The 18,321-nt window shown below is 32.4% G+C and overlaps 1 protein-coding gene across 1 annotated transcript in view; it reads right to left on the reverse strand.

The window, feature by feature from the left end:
• MS3_00004204 (uncharacterized protein) overlaps positions 1 to 16,257 on the reverse strand; it is a gene marked incomplete at its 3' end in the record, with an annotated part of 131,901 nt that extends 115,644 nt beyond the window's left edge. Inside the window, exons 1-4 of the mRNA XM_012942191.3 lie at positions 16,090 to 16,257; positions 13,968 to 14,044; positions 13,320 to 13,445; positions 11,689 to 11,835 (exon numbers count right to left, since the gene is read on the reverse strand). Of these exons, the coding sequence (XP_012797645.1) occupies positions 11,689 to 11,835; positions 13,320 to 13,445; positions 13,968 to 14,044; positions 16,090 to 16,195 (456 nt within the window). The 5' untranslated portion in view covers positions 16,196 to 16,257. The remainder of the gene's footprint in view (positions 1 to 11,688; positions 11,836 to 13,319; positions 13,446 to 13,967; positions 14,045 to 16,089) is intronic.
• Positions 16,258 to 18,321: the final 2,064 nt, after the last annotated feature.

Consider the following 18,321-nt stretch of genomic DNA (forward strand, 5'->3'; position numbering starts at 1 on the left):
ATTAACACCATTCCTACACTTGAACAACATATGCAACTCAAAACAACTGTCAAAAATATCAAAGTCACAATCCTCAATACCAACGTCAAGACAATTATAATGTGAGCAGCTGAAACGAGGACGACAAATACTACAAACATCTTCAAAAAACTATAAGTATTTGTAAACAATTGTTTATGCAAAACACTCGATGTCCCTTGACAGAATACCGTCATCAATTGCCTACTATGTGAACGAGAACAAACCAGTTCCCATATGAAGAGGACATCGGGAAAAGACGTTGCAGGTGCATGGGACACAGATTGTGGAAATCATCAGATTGCATCACGAGGCAAGTGATAACTTGGATTCACGAGGGAAAACGGAAGATAGGAAGACCAAGGGATACATTGCGTCGGCAATCGAAAGCAGACATCAGAAGAATGAGCAACAACTGGAAAAGATTTCTCAGGATAGAGTTCGATGGGGAATCCTGGTGGGCAGCTTATTCTCCTTCATGAGGAGTAACGGGCGTAAGTAAGCATACATATATAACCATTAGAAAATAAATATCAATCAGCAATAGGAAAAGATACTATTAAAATGCCGAAATGCATCGTGCTTATCGACAAAAAAAGAACAACTTAGTAAGACATAGTGAACTGACTTTCTCAAAACACTTTAAATTTGAAAATTGCCAATAGTGTTGTCATTTACTCTTATGTGTTTACATCCATTTCGTGATGTGCTCGATTTAAAGAACGAAAACTATAAAATATTAAGTTTACTTGACGTAAGATATATGCATAAGCAAATACACTTTTGGACTAGCAATCGACATCCAATCAGATTAAATTACAAACATTTCACTGATTTATGTAAGGATTGAAGTTGAAGACGTGAATTGTTGGGCTTCAACCCAGTATTGTTTGAAACGAAACCAAATGTGTCCAATTCGGTTTCATATGAAGTCATAACTTTGTGCCGCTATACGGTCTTGAAACAACATGAAACAATCATTAAATACTCTCTGGTTATTGGTGGTTCTCCTCCTAATTTCGACCAGTCACAGAAACTTTCTTTTACTTACCATCATTACTCAATTGTTTTGAGTGACTTAAACAATGATACCTGAAGGAATAAAAGTGCCTTTTAAACATTTCGATTCACACTTCTATGTAGATATTTTTAAACCATTCATTGTATTAGTTGATAAGCGTGTCAGTTGTTTTATAAACAATCTTCGAATTAACGATCAAATAATCAATAAACTTAGAATAATTATTATTTAGGTAAACAGACGTTAAAGCAATAAATGTAGCTAGAGATTTGGATTAATCATAAATCTAAACCATTGGTTTCTCTGACTTTTTATTCTCTGTCAACTATGCATTCGACGAATATTTAGTTTATAAGTCAATAACAGACATTTGTACGATATGGATTAAGCACTTAATTAATAAGACAACACAATGATCAATTTAATAAACATTTTAGTTCAATAATAGTAATATTGGAAAAAACTCAATACTAAAAACCCCAATACAGATAGATAGGTCAACTGGAAGGCCGCTCTATAGAAAACATGTACGTAGGTTTTAGAATACTTTTAAAATTATCTTAATGGAACAAATATAACATATGCGTAGCATTATTATATCGTATTAAAAACGACTTACTTACTTACTTACTTACGCCTGTTACTCCTCGTGAAGGAGCATAGGGCGCTCACTAGCATTCTCCATCCAACCCTGTCCTGGGCAATCCTTTCTAGCTCCGTCCAGTTGTAATTCATCGTTTTCATATCTGCTTCTATTATCCGACGCAATGTGTTCTTCGGCCTTCCTCTTTTTCGCTTCCCTTCAGGATTCCAAGTTAGGGCTTGCCTCGTGATGCAGTTTGACGATTTGCGTAATGTATGTCCTATCCATTTCCATCGTCCTTTCCTAATTTCTTCTTCAGCTGGAAGTTGGTTTGTTCTCTCCCACAGAAGGCTATTGCTGATGGTATCCGGCCAATGGATGTTGAGTATCTTGCGTAGACAGCTATTTATAAATACTTGTACTTTCCTGATTGTGGTTGTTGTAGTTCTCCAAGTTTCAGCTCCGTACAGTAGAACTGCCTTGACATTCGTATTGAAGATTCTCACTTCGTTACTGGTGGAAACTTGTTTTGAGTTCCATATGTTGTTCAATTGTAGGAATGCGACCCTTGCTTTGCCGATCCTCGCCTTTACGTCTGCATCTCAACCTCCTTGTTCATCGATGATGCTTCCAAGGTATGTGAAGGACTCTACATCTTCCAGAGTTTCGCCATCAAGAGTGATTGGATTGCTGTTCTCCGTGTTGTGTTGGAGGACCTTGGTTTTCCCTTTGTGTATGCTGAGGCCTACTGATACAGAGTCTGCTGCTACACTGGCTGTCTTCATCTACATCTGTTCGTGTGTACGTGATAGGAGGGCTAGGTCATCTGCGAAGTCCAAATCGTCTAATTGATTCTGAGTTGTCCATTGTATTCCGTGTTTTCCTTCAGATTTCGAGGTCTTCATAATCCAGTCGACCACCAGAAGAAAGAGGAAGGGAGAGAGTAAACAGCCTTGTCTGACTCCGGTCCTTACTTGGAATGCATCTGTCAGCTGTCCTCCATGCACTACTTTGCACTGTAGTGCGTCATATGAGTTCCGGATAATATTGACAATCTTCTCAGGAACTCCGTAGTGTCGAAGAAGTTTCCATAATGTCCTCCTATCTACACTGTCAAATGCCTTGTCATAATCAATGAAGTTGATGTATAGTGATGAGTTCCGCTCAACTGATTGTTCTACGATGATCCGTAGTGTTGCAATTTGGTCTGTGCACGACCGATCCTTACGGAATCCAGCTAGCTGATCTCGAAGTTGGGCGTCTACTGCATCCTTCATCCGGTTCAGCAACACTCTGTCGAAGACTTTCCCTGGTATTGACAGTAGTGTGATGCCTCTGTAGTTTTCACATTTGCTCAGATCTCCTTTCTTTGGAATCTTGACGAGGTGTCCTTCTTTCCAGTCCATCGGCACTTGTTCCTCCTCCCAAATCTTTTTGAATAGAAGGTAAAGCATACTTGTGGTTGCTTCGATGTCTGATTTCAGTGCTTCTGCTGGTGTGTTGTCGGGTCCTGCTGCTTTCCTGTTCTTGATTTGTCTGACGGCCATGCTAATTTCTTCCGTCGTTGGTGGGTTGACATCTACAGGAAGATCTGTATGTGCTGCTTCGATTTCCAGTGGATTCATTGGAGCCGGCCTATTCAGGAGTTCCTCGAAGTATTCTACCCATCTGTTCCGCTGTTGTTGAATTTCGGTGATTGGCTTGCCTTCTTTGTCTTTGACCGGCCTCTCTGGTTTACTGTATTTCCCTGCTAGTTTCTTCGTTGTATCGTGAAGCTGTTTCAGATTTCCTTCTCTAGCAGCTTTTTCTGCCGTCGTTGCATTAAAAACGACAGTCAAAACTAATTACTATGATAACTTTACAAAAATCTTATACATTACCAAGTATACTACTGTATTATATTAGTAGTACAAAACCATTTATGTCAATCATAGACTTAAATGATTTCATCTGCGTGACTCCATAATTTTGAGATCTTTCTTTCGTCAAGAGATGGGTATTCAGAATAAAATTAAATGTATATCCTCGGCCATAGAAAAATGAAGTCTTTCATATATGAGTTGTGTAAAAACAATATATGCACCAATCAGTAATCACAAGCTTCTTTCATCATAAGAATGAAGAACTAAGAAGTATTTTAACAATGAGATGCAACCAACCATTAGTATATGGTGACTTTTTCTAGGAAGTGAATCACAATTTACTATGTTGATTTCAATTAGAATGAACTTGAATTACCTTGTTGAAGTAGAATTTGGAAGTCCATGCAGAGAAAAAGTCATATTCACTTCCCTGTTTTCTTGAAATTTAAAGTTAATTAATCTAAGGGTTTGTTGTGTCTACTGTAATATACAATATCATTTCATTCGTGTTTCCTTTTAGTTTTAAATTTTCTAGTTTGAAAACGATACTTCTGAATAAAAAGAATAATAATATTCGAATCTTACAAACAACTCAATATAATCTGCACTTTACCTATTATATCAATATGTATGAGAATTTGTTGATTTTTCTAAAAAAAAAGAAATGATAAATTACCCGTTGAATCTACACAAAGTAAAAAAGTGACTCTTCACAATGATAATCCCGTGACATCATTATTTAAATTGTTTGTGATTCTGTCAGTCTTTCCTAATATTCACTCTTCAACTCTGGATTTTTATCAGGAAAAAATATGAAAAGATATGTGTATGTTGAAGAGAGGGGCAAACAAGTAAAAACTTCATTTTTTGAAATATTCTATGGACATTATATAAACTATAAAAAATCAGTATGAAGATCATATGACTGGAAAAAACAACTAATAATATTATGAAATAAGTAATGAGTTAATGTGAATAATTTATCCAGTTCAATTTTTTTTAAAAAAACAAATTCAATAATTATCTCAATAAGAGAAAAATATTGTCAAGATCAAAACATTGCCCTGGGAACAATAATGCAATTAAGTAAATTTATGTGATTTATTTAGATTATGATAATTACTCGAAAAGATCATCAAAGCAAATCTACAAACCTAGAATATACCAAAGTCAAATATTTCATTATTTAAAAGGATTATTTTCAGTGGTTTACAATAATCTCCAAAACACCATGTTGTGCTTGTTAATCAGAAAAAAACATTTCAAGTTCTACCTACACATTTATAAAGTACTAAACGAATTTAAAAATATTCTGTAATGTCTAAGACAATTAATTCCTCCGATTACTTTCATTATCAGTAATATTATTTGAGTTATTACATAACCCAAGTTTCGGTTACGTAATATAGTTCAAATAATTAGGGACCTTAATAGGTGAAAGCAAATTATATACATATGGAGAAATCACGACACTTGGTCAAGTGGTGTATTTCGTTGTAAGTAGTATTTCAACTCACTTTAATTGATTATAATTGTATGATGGATTTTCAGTAGACAAGGTTATTAATAATAAAGCTTATAAAACCGTTTGACAACGACCACTAAACATATTCTGAGTGGTTTGCCCACAGTAAAAGAATACTATGTGGTAAACATTTAAAAAATGGCTTATTATTCAATTTCGATACACTTGTTTCAGTAAGATGACCTTATAACATACATAAAAAACAAAGGATATTTGTGATAATTTATTTGATTATTTTAGTTCCAATTTGTTACTTAGTTTTTGACTTCCCCAAAACAAAACAAACTTGATATTATTCATCAAAGTTAAAATGGTTATTTTTTAGTGTAACAGAACTCTAAGAGATGATAATTTGAATGCACACATCAAAAGTTATCACACTATTCCAACAATGTCGAGATTACAGTGGAAAACAGAGTAATTTTGTGAATCGATCTAGTGATTATTTTTGTGATCTGTATTGGATTGAATTAAAGTTGAGTTCCAAACCAAGTTACACATTTAATAGGACTAATTGACTTACTAGTAAAAGTGAATATATTCACGGGAATAATAATGCATATTATACTGATTAAAATTTATTCACTGACTTAGCGATGAATAAAAAAATCCTCCTCAAATAAGAAGCACTTTTTAAACATCTAATTGCTTATTATACGTTACATTGAAATAGACTAAAAATTCTTTATTCGCTGAAAAAAATAATGATTTATGGAATGAAGATTTGATAAAAAAAAACAAATAAAAAGGACAGATTTAATAGATATGTTAAAGAGATATGAAAACTAAAACATCCAGAGCCGAATTAAAACTAATGACTTAGCTACTTTTGGGAATTGATATATAGATATAAAAAGAAATGTGGAGTAAAATTTTGTTTTTACCATACGATTTTTTCTATTATTACGTTTGAAAACTATACAAACACTGTTTTAATATCAATATTAAAAATGATTATTAAGTCCATTAGTTTGAATTGTATAGATTGATATGTTTGCATGTTCCCTACTCTAGGTGTAAAATCAGTAAAAAAAAAAACTGAAATAAAGTGATGAAATTTTTTCAGTATTAAAATTTCTGCACACTTGACCTATTTTTGGATTAGATCTACTATATATATATATCTTATAATTGGCACAATATGACTGAGTTGAAGTTTACAAACACATAGAAATGTAATAACATAATTACTAAAATTATTAAAGAAAATTCCAGTTTTTGTTGACATATAGTAAAATTTTATTCTATAAGAAGATTGATATCGATAAATTTGTACGAGACTAATACAATGATGTTTAACATAATACACAGTTATGAATATTTAAAGTTAGACGAATAGAAATTTCATTTAACTAACCTCAGTAAATATTTTATGCAACCTTGTTGTAATTATTGTCGATACTAAACTTGAATATACAGACTGTTTCGTAGTTAATTAAGTCAAAGTATAATAAAAATCAATCGATATATCCTATGACAGAAATCCTACTTAGTTATTTAACACAACTGTTGTCCGCTTTTAATATAAGTTAATGATTTGAAATATAACCGCAGACGGGATGTTAATAGGTTTTTCACTGTTTATTTCGTTTACCTAAGGTGAAATAGAATAAAAACATGGTAATACTGTAGAGATTATCCGTAAGCGAAAGCAGAATAATGATGAATAAGATCCCTAAAGGACATTAGTATCTTGAAGGAGAATATAAACTATGGTGTTCAGGGGTTGACTGAATATTATATTCTGATTTGTAGCAAATCAATTTTTATCAGGTCGCTATAACTTGTGTTCCTACAATAGCTATCTTCGGCTACAAAATATGGCAAGAAAATACACTGTCATTTTTTTCCATTCTTCTTAAAAAATATTTGTGTCTTTAAATTCAAAATATAAGCGCAACTTTGGATTGTTATTTATAATCATAATTCTGACTCAAGGCGATACATGACTGACTTTGCAACAGAATTGTTTTCAAAAAATATTCAAAAGTAAAATGTTAGATTATTGTTTATTGATAATAATTTGTTATCCAATTCAGTTTTATTCCAGTTAGAGGAAAGGATTGTGTTTGTTTAAAAATGTTCATTTTTCTAATCGCTCAATTGTTTACCAAAGAAATCATTTTCAGTAACGCTACTGTGAACAGATTTCTGTATACAAAAAAGTTAGCTCTGCAAAAGTCGACAGTAATTAATGATAATAGCTAGTTAATGAATAGTTGTTTTGTGGTGTCTCGATACACTATCCACACGAATAATTCAAAAAGAAACCTTTTAAAAAAATGATGTTTCCTGTCTGAATTTATTCCTTAAGAATTAGCTAATTTTGCCGTCGTATTCATCGCATGAATACATTAACGCGTAAACGAAGTAACGCACTCGCCAAATATAACGTACAATCAATATTTGGAATGGAATTAAAATCTATGATATGTTAATCGATACGAACAACGATTTTCTGTAAAACCATATCGATTTTGTCGGTAACTTCAACCTGTTTATAAATAAGTTCAAACTGACGGTATTTTTTGAGTTTCTCTCATTATGACCAGAGTGTATCTTGTTATCACAGTAATACATTTACTAACAGATATAGATCTATTCTCGTGTGATTGAATACGGTTTAAAAAATCAACAAATTATACAATAAATATTCTTACTCATCTAACTTGATTTTTCTACCTACACATTTTGATTCAAGCATCTCCACAACTTCAAAAGTAATCTTTTGAAAAATATGCATTCAGTATATATTTCATGAGTATTTAGTTGCCCTGTATCTGACTCCAATTGGATTGTATGCTGATTGTCATCGAAATACACATGTCAGCTATTCTCGTATATTTCATCGACTTAAGTCACATTGGTGAAGAACAGAATCTAATAATTCGAATACGAGAAAGGATTTTTGAATACATGTATTTCGTATACTCACAGATGTGGACAGGCAATCAGAGGGACGAAGCGAAATGACGCGCGGTGGAGAAGGCGTGTAAGCCAGCTCCATTTAAACAAGCATTATTCGATATTTATAGTCACACAGAAATAAGCTACAGATATGTGATGTGTAGGATGAGAAGTGTGCACACATATGCTCATATAAAAACAGTCAAGGTTGATAAGTGAATAATTAACAAGATTAAAACGTGAATCAAGAAGAATAGATAAACTGGCCTGTCCAGAAGCTAGAATAAGTTATATGAGCTAAACATAGCAATCGACACTACAAGTACGCACGTAATCAAGCTCTCTTGAAGTGCATCTGATTGAACAGTACGTTAAGTCTCATGAAAAGTTGTTTTTTCCTTTATGGAAAGCAATGTAATTTTTTTCTAAAAAATTCAGGTTTATTCTAAAATAGGTGTTGAAAGCCTACTCACAGAACATATACAATAGAGAAAAAAAGTGAACCAAAGTCACAGCGATTGTCGAAGTTTGTTTAAATAAAGACGCTTAACATAGGTAAGGGTAATCAGAAGATAGATCAAAAATCAATGAAAGGAGAACTAGTGCTTTACGCTACTTATTAGCTATTAAATACTTGGCGAGACTTCACCGTTAAATATGGAAATCAGTATTCATTCCATAATGTTATTGAATAAACCACTTATAGTTTCCTATGTTAGGAATCTAGGTAAAACAATCATATTTTTATGCATACGAGAGAAGTATTAAACCAATCAAGGGAACTTGTGAGTCACTGATAACAATGACATACAGTACACAACTAATCATAACAAATATATGAAGCACATTGACTTACAAGTTGTCGTGATTGGTCCTAATATTTTCCACACATACATAAAAATATTATTGTATACTAGGGTAGGGAATGACTAAGACCTAATTATAAACAATACTGTTAACTCACATTACTTATTCAAATTTATACCTTGAGAAGTTTTAACATTCTAAGTATCTTAAAACTATCATACCATCAGTCTTTGAAAAATCCTTATAAAATTACTTGGTTCAATTTAAAGATATTGGTGGATTAGCTTTCATATTATCTAACTGATCGTTACTAGTATATGTGGCTCAATAGTATAAACACTTCGATATAACAATAAGAGTGAGTATAAACACTATAACACCAGCGACATTCCATTTAATATGGTTTTGAGAGTGTAACAGTATGACAAAATAATTATATTCAAAGACCGGTACCATTGAAAATGATGTTTGTTGACAAATAAACAACCCAACGACCCATATATATCATGATAAATGCACAAGCTGGGAATATATTATGTCATAATATACACTATAAACAAATTGTCGTTTAAATCATGCACTAATTAGGTATATTTTTGATTTATAATAGATGATGACATTGAACCACCAAACACCTGGTAACTTTTCTACATTCAATATTTCATACTAAAAACCCGTATAATGCCACTTCATCAGTAGAATAGTACGATACTTATATGCATTAGTTTTATTAATGAAAAGTAGACTGTATAGAACAAGAAGTTTTAGTATAGGAATTATGAAGTTTAAGACGGAAATAACAAACTTTAGTAGTTTTTTTATTAATCATATTTCGTGTCACCATTTACGATTCTAGTCTCATAGTTTTTATTTTTATTTTTTAGATATCATTTGATAATACCTGAAAAACAAAAGGCTTCATTTCACTAATTCGTATTTTATTTTCAGGTTGTATCTTCAATGTCTAATCTCTATTATTACTACTATTAATACTACTACCTCTACCACTCTGGGATCTGCCCTGAAAATTTCATTTCACTGTGTTAATAGGGTAAGCTAACTCGAACAGATGTACTACTGTACCAAGTTCTACGTATATATATATATATATATATATATATATATATATATATATATATATAGCTATTTTTAACCAAATACTTTCTCTCTTAATTAATGGATAAGGAAAAAATATGGTGTCGTTTGATTGATAATTATCCTAGTGATCAATGTTGTCTTGTTTAAACAGACATCAGTATTGCAATGAATATTGATTAAATTAAAACTTTCGCTCGCTTCATTTCATGCATAAAACTCAAACGAAAAAGGTTAGGCTGATCAAATAAATAAGAAAACGTTATCATGAAATTTTAGCAACAAAAAAAATAGAACAAAGACTAATCAACAAAAACGGTTTATAATACTTGAATTTAAATTAAATAAAAACGCATGTGCTACTATTTTCTAGAAAAAAGAGATCTGAAAAGGGTTAAGGCAGAAAGGAGAAGAAACAAATGAAAAATTGACCATTGAGAATAAAAAAAGGATCTTATGAAAACTTAGAGAAGGAGTAAGGAATTATGTGAAAATAACACAAAATATCTTAAACTTAATTCATAAGGACATATATAACTTGTATATATGATTGTATCCCTATTTATCTACACATTTCTTAAAGTAAGCTGTTGGTATCGACTTTGAGGATAATCCCTAATGAAAACTTCAAAAAGACTTTTCAAAGGAGAACAAAACATAAAGATTTTGAATTACAGGACTTTGAGAGTCATTAATTAAGTATCAGTGTAATCTTTATATAACTTAAGTGTAATTTTTGTGCATTCTCGTTTTTGTTTTTGTAAAAGTTGAACAGCCTCATTTGTATTTGTTTCTCCTACAGAATTTTATACAAATAAAAAATTTACAATAAAAAAAGTCATGACATACATTTAAAGAGAAAGCACTTAAATAAAGTGATGGTATAAAAGAATTCTTTCTTCAAAAAGAAGGATTACTGAACAGGAACATAAGGAGTAACTACGCACGAATTTCTGTAAATTTCAACTTAGAGAGCTACATTTTTCCCTCGATAACGAAAAATAAACAGAAATTGTAGGGTGATATAAAAAAAGGTATTGAGATGAAGTAAGTGATTATTTTAACTATAATAGAGAAATATTTTGGAGAGGAATAGCTTGGTAGCGAAAAATAAACTGTTCATCGATGCTTTAAGAATAAATAGTTAAAGTTGGATTTCATACACTATAGTATATCTTAGCAAAGAAGGTTTAATTTATTTAACCATGGATAGATTTTGTCACATATTAATGAACAGTAATATCATAGAATAGTGTGTAGCTAAACAAAACTTTATGAAATACATAGTAGTAATTAATTATAAAAATCTAACTTGGGCACTATCATATAGTATAATGCCATGTTCCATTGTTACTATGATGGACTGTTATTTGCAAAAACAAAATCGTGACAAAATATCAAAAAGGATATGATAATAAACATACAGTTATAAACACCTAGACCGGTTTTCCCTATAAATTGGTATCCATCAATATTCACTGAAGATAGTTTTTTCAACGTGTTATACGTCCCAATTCACTTACTTATGACCACTTATATTCAGGCAACCTAGCGCTTCTAATAAACATGAAGTCGACATAAAGATGAATTCTAATCAACAAAAACTGCAAGGATGAGAATTTATAAAAGATACTAACAGGCATTAAATAGCACCTATCTATTGTGCAAACTTCTGGCAGGGATATACCGACTATTTCAAAATAATGTATTTACTGAAACATAGTGCAAGAAGTTTGAAATGAATCTACTCATACCATCCGGTAATACATGTGTGAGATAAACATACTACGTCCCTCAAGTATATTTATCAATTGACTAGGTTCAACTAAATTGTGACACCGTCTAAACTGCATCAGAAAATTGAACTTACGCAGCTACAACACAGAAACACTATTAGGAACGTTTGAAACGCGCCTGCTACGCCTGTAATCCACCCAACTCGAACAAATAATAGGATGCCAAATATATTTTGACAGCATGGTAGAAACACACCCAATATAGTCCCCAAACGTTTGTTCTTTAAGAAACAAATCAAAAGATATATACAAAAAATAAATAAGGTGACAAAAATATTCTGTACTTCATTAATGTTATACGGAAAATGTTATGCATTGAGCCAAATGAAACAGGTCTATCAACCAAAGACAAATTCATTAAAGTATTAAATTAGTTTGAGATGAAAGCGAAAAAGCAGAGTAATTATTTCAAACGCTATTTAAAGAAATATCATGAATAGCTGAGATTTTTCATGAAATGTTGATAAGAGTAAACAGAAATCCCTGAGCCTTGTTTTCATACTTGTAGACATAGCTTACTAAGGTCAATCCATAAATTAAAGAAACTTTGTCATGGAGATGAAAACATTCATTACTTAATGACTCTGTCACAAATGAATGCCTACATGATGACGCCTAAAATCAAACGTTTGCAAATATAGACAATAGACTTGTTGCTTTCTGTTGGTAAGTAATGTTGCTTTATTGGTTCAAGGAGCTCACAGCGTAACAGATACTCAATGATTCAGTCCAGAGTGTAAATAATTGAGATTACATGACGTTGCAGCCAGTAAAACAGTAAATGGCTAAAATAAATTGAATTCCATAAGTTAATGTTAAGTATGTATGCTTTTGGCCTACAACTGAATTTTACAAATCGTTAGCAATGTAATTGAGAACCTAATTTCGTACTACAGGCTTGTACAAAAACTTCACTACAAATACAAATCTCTGAGGCTTTTACTTTTACATATGTACAAAAAAGCTGTTGGGACGGAAAAACAAAGGAAGACAGTGATTTAACGGTTTTATGATGAGTTACTTATCAAAGTAAAGTAAAAAGAACATAATCAAAGTGACGATAAGTATTTCGGAAGCAGTAATAAGTGATAAATAAAATCAGAGAAAGTACATGTGAGTTGCGAAAAAGAATAATGTGTCAGTTATTTACAATCAGATAAATATTAGATATGCTTGTACGTAATCCATTATCTATTAATGTTATAAGGTTCTACTGTTCCCTAGCCTGAATACTTCTACGCAACTGTTAAATCCTCAATATATGAATTAACTACCTGGAGCAATGCATAGTTATAAAACTTCGATTTATCGCAGTTATATAACGCTTCACATATTAATTGAATTACAGTTTCAGTTATCAGTCTCATTTATTACGGTACACACCCCGACACTCAAATATCCCTGACTATAGTTCTTGTGACTCACATATAGAAACAGAAACGTTTTTTTGTGGGGTCCAAGAAACCATTTTCCTCTGCAAAAGAATGTATTCAACTACCAATTACAGACTGGCCGCTGAATGGGGGGGGCGCTAATGTGTAACTAAAGTGGAAAACATCGATAAAGAAGCCATTAAACTTCATATTTACTGTTAACTGGTAAATAAATCTTTAGCGACCTGATTTTATAACTTTGCCAAGCAGAAGTACGGAAATTAAAAATATGGATTCATACTCATCATAAAACACCCAAAAAATCAACTTACATCACATGACTTCGTTTGTTTCTCTTTCAGTTGTTTAGTTTCGCCTACAGTTGGCTCTATTCCACCAGTGTAAGCCGCGAGCTTACCAAACCAGTTGCTCATCGGAGGTAATGTCTTATCATCTTCCTACAGTAGATACAAACCAAATTATTTAAGAATAAGAAACAATAATACACTTAGACAATTTTCCCTGCAAAGTATTTTAGTTCATAATAACATTGATTGCACGTTCCTTCCTAGACCATACAAGAAATAGTCATATGTCAGAAAATACAGAAATAATTGGTCACCAAAATATATTTAAGGTAGTCAAAATTGTATTAAGATGACTGCCAAAAGAAACATAAAACACATAGAATGCTTATAGATACTAAGCATGTATTTCGCAAACTAAATTAGGGGCAGAAATGTTCGAAAAATAGATATGTTTACAACACTTAAAATAAGTTTTCAATCATATTGGTAAATTTTTAAAACAACAGATCATTACTAATTTCAGTGACTTTTTCATATCCTAATCTAATAACCTTAAAGTAATCAAAAAATGAAATTTGAAGAGCTATAGGCAACAAATTAGTGTTGAAAGAAACATGATATAGCTATCATGATAAACCGAATCTTGTAAATCATAGAAATACACCGTATTACCTCGAAAAGATTGAGTTGTGTATTGTCTTCATCTTCAGCTTCGATATCTTCATCAACAACTTCCGTCGGAATCCCAGCTAAATTTGAAGAAATATGATATTTGTTAGAAAATGAGGTAGAAAATTCAAGTAGTATAAACTGTACGACGTCGCAGTTAGCTAGACAAAATTACACAGATTTACTTTAATCCGATTTTTATAATCCTATTTTCAAATGTAACTGTAAATTTATTTTGATTAGGAGTTATTCGGACAAATTTACCCCGATGATGATATGACTACGATCGAGTTCACTCAGTTTAATACAAAACTAAGCTTTAGTTTTTGATACGTATTATGGCGGTGTTCAAATGGCCCTAAAAGCTAATTCGGGATTTTAAGACAAAGAACATAGAACAATAGTTAAAAACGATTTAGGAAATGATATCAGATTTCAGAATGTCACTCAGGGATAAATGCGAAATTCGCTAACAGAGGACAACTATGAAACTCGATATAAACATCTAGGACAATAAAACACCTAAAAATCCTTTTAACACATATTGGTCACTATTTAACATGAGTCTTTACGTTTACAAACGAATTAAATTTATTGTCGAAATATGACTATACGTATTGAAATCCCATAAACACTTGATCTTGTATTCTTCGAGTGCAAAATAAATTATTGATAGGGAATTTGAAACATTCGCTGGTAAACCAGACTGTGTGACGAGACTACAATATGTGGACGAACCAATCTCGTATAAGATAACAGGTCTCGGATCTCGGCGCGAAATTCATTTATTCATTTGACTAAATAGGATTTTGGCATTATAGCTGATGTCAGTCCGTGGTCAAAATCCTAAATCTAATTCCTAACCTTAACCATCAACTGTAAATCAAAGTCTAATTCCTCTTATTGGTTTATAAACTTCATTCGGTCCTAGTTATTAGGTGGACACTCTCGAGGTCACTCTGGCGCCTCTTAAAGGTTGTCCGTAAATAATAGTCTCGCCGATCGTGTTATAATTAACCAACAAAATCAAGAACACCACACAGGAATATTTTATGTGATTCTAGTTTCAGGCTATTTTTCGTTACCTTTTAAACCATCTAATCAGCCTTTCTTATTGATCGCAAGTCATACAGAATTCCACATGTTAAAGTTTAGTTTGGTAATTAACATATACAACATCTTTTCCTGTTATTTTTCTGCTCCAGGAAATTTTTTTCGGAAATAAAAGTCCCAAAGTTGAAAAAAATATATTATTTAAAGGAAAGAATTGAACCATCTAAAAAATGTGTCCATGAGCAACAATCTACAGAAACTATTCAACACTTCTTTAGCAATAAAGTCACGCTCAAGAGCAACTCATTTATAATTATTCCTTCAATGTTAGTAATAAAAATGTGCCAAGTCTAAGACTTAGAAGTGACGAGTGGCGTTTTACATCGGAAAGACTTGATTTTTAACAGATGATACAAATGAATGGCCAGAAAATGTTGTTTGTAGGATAAGCTAGTAAGCATTTGAACATAAAGTTCGATCAGGAAAAACTTTTTTATGTGTCGGTGCAACTTAAAAGTTACAAGTTTAGAATAATAAAAAATCCCGCTCTAAATCAAGAAGCTAATAGGTATTTTCCACCCTCTTCAAGCCTCGATTTTTCTAGAGAATAAACGAATGATAAGTAACCTGTGGTACTCGAATGCATGACGCAAAAAGCGTCTATTTAGACACAGCAGCAACCAAATCTATTTCAAAAGGAAATTCAATGTGATTTACTACTAACTGGTGTAAAATCGTTTTTTCACGCTTCATATTGCCAAGAAAACAAATCTTGCGATAGCTTCGCACAAGGTTAGAAAGATAAAAAAACACAAATGATATAAAATAAGATTAAAACTAATTTTCGTTTTTGGTCTGTTCTATAAGACCCAAGTCAACAAATAAGATACATCGTGTTACTCTTATATCAATCCGTGTGCAAATTATATTCCCGAGCTATTATAACAACTTTATATTATAAGGATTTCGCTACACAAAGACTGACGAAAATTTCAATAAATAAATTATTTTTACATCTTCAAGTAAGACTAGTTATTTAAGCCGACGGTGAACTATTGAAGTCAAAACTTACCATATGCCTCAGTAGACTCTCCTAAGAGTGACAACTTTGCACCTTTCAGTTCTGAGGCCTCCACAGACTGAACACTGAACTTTTTACTTATCCGGCGAACACTCATTCCAAATTGAGCGACCCAAGATGAAATAAGTTAAATGTTGGTCCGAATGTAGATGTGAAATTGAAGGTCAAATTGAAACGTTTAAACAAACATAAAGTACAAAGTACTTTTATTTTTGGCTATAGAGAAAAATCAAGCCAAGTAACTCGGCCACAGAGTGTATATAAAAAATGTCCATCTTCTTTCAAAAAGATGTATCAGACCTTAAAATAAATATTTTTTTAATAGCAATTTTATTCAACAGAGGACATTTTAAAACTGAATGAATACTTATAACACAAGGGTCGCTTGGAATTTGTTAGTGCTCTCGCACTCAATAGTTCGAAAATAAAGCCGTAATTATAGCAGGGAATAAGTAAGAAATCAGTTCATCCTCCAAGATACCCAATTATGATTGAAGTGATGTTAATGTACAACCTGTAAATACGTGTAATAGATTTATTATAAGTCAACTGATATGACGGCATATCGAGAGAAAGGAGCTGATACATCAAACCTGCTGAGTGTAAATGGAAATTCACGTTCGACATAGGTAAAATCTTTTGGTCAATAACAGTGGTTTTACAGAAACAAATAAGAATTAGAAAATGTAAATAATGGCAAAGGCATATTCTTTAAAATAGTCTATAGTAACCGTATTTCTATAGCTTTTCCCTACAGTGTCAAGTCGTGGCTCACGTATACACATAAATAGATGTATCATGATTTATTTATCTTTTATAAGAGCTATGATACTTCCGGTGAGTTGGTAAATATAATAAAACATATACTTGGATAATTTGTATAGCGGAAGCGGAGCAACCATATTAAAATACGTGTTGCAATTCGCGTGTCATACGTTGAAAACTTTCATGGTGCGCTCGTGGTTTTGATCGTCAAGTCAAATTCTTTATCAGGCTTTTAAATCAGCGATCATGTCCTCAAGTTCGATACCTTTCGTCGTATCAAAGTTTTTATCCTATAACTGATAGAGCACATTCAAAGATATGACGGTTTTTTATACACTTGATGCTGGCCGTTGATCGTAAATTATTGTTCATTTGTCTAACCACACCGAGTACTTGTCGGTCAAACTACAACAAGTTACATTTTTATGGTTGTTAGGAATAGTAGATAAGCGACCTTTTAACAGAGGCGTGTTTGGCAACCCATATATACTTAATAATCTGGACCGCCTATCGACCCGAACCTTGGGTTTCACATGTTCTGACTAAACTCTTGGAGGTCAATAAATACCGAACGACCACCTCTCACTCACGATCCAGTAGTGTGATAGAAAAATTACACTAACGTTTTTTTAACCAGTATTGGTTAAGAACGTATCACAACAGACTGGCATATTTCCACTTATCTCACTTGAAATATGAAAGCCGATTCTAGTTGGCTTGTGGTCCAAACTTTCAGCGGTCTAGAGACGATGAATTCCTTCTTGACCAAAATCTGTATTCGACTAAATCATGCTATAGTACACACGCCGCTGTATGGCGTAATTCATTTTATTGTCCTCTTGACCTTCATTAAATAATGAACACCAGCAAACGTAACCAGCTTCTAATAGCCAGACACAGTCAGCACGTTCTCTCAGTACTATTAGAATTTCAGATCATTAGAAAGATTGATCTGTGTAAGACAGTTTTGTCCCGCTTCTCTTTCAATAGCTGTTCATGTTTTATAGCATAATTACTATTCATTCTAATTTCCTGCAAATAACACACAAAAGTCAAACTTTCATGATGTTTATATACATCTTTAAGTCTATAAGGCATATCTCTTTTATGCAATTAATTTTTTGCTTGCTAATCGGTTAGCCCAAGTTTCTAAAGACCAACACATTCGAGTATAATCATATTCCATTCGCAAAATACCTCCGATTTTCATCTACATTCCAAGCCCCAATGAAAACGATGTAAGTAAAGAAAATTTATATTTATATCGTGTTGCAAGACTGCAGAATCAAGATAGACCATTAGATGCTGCAAAAGTAGAGTGCCACAATAAGATATTTACTAACCACAAGTCATATTACGACTGCATGTTGTTATAATTTTCGTCTAGTTGTAAAAACAAAGCGTCTAAACGGTAAAATTCAGATATGCCATCAAATACAGTCGCAGATTTCGAGGTGA

This window comes from Schistosoma haematobium, chromosome ZW (assembly GCF_000699445.3).
Source record: "Schistosoma haematobium chromosome ZW, whole genome shotgun sequence".
Lineage (NCBI taxonomy): Eukaryota > Metazoa > Platyhelminthes > Trematoda > Strigeidida > Schistosomatidae > Schistosoma > Schistosoma haematobium.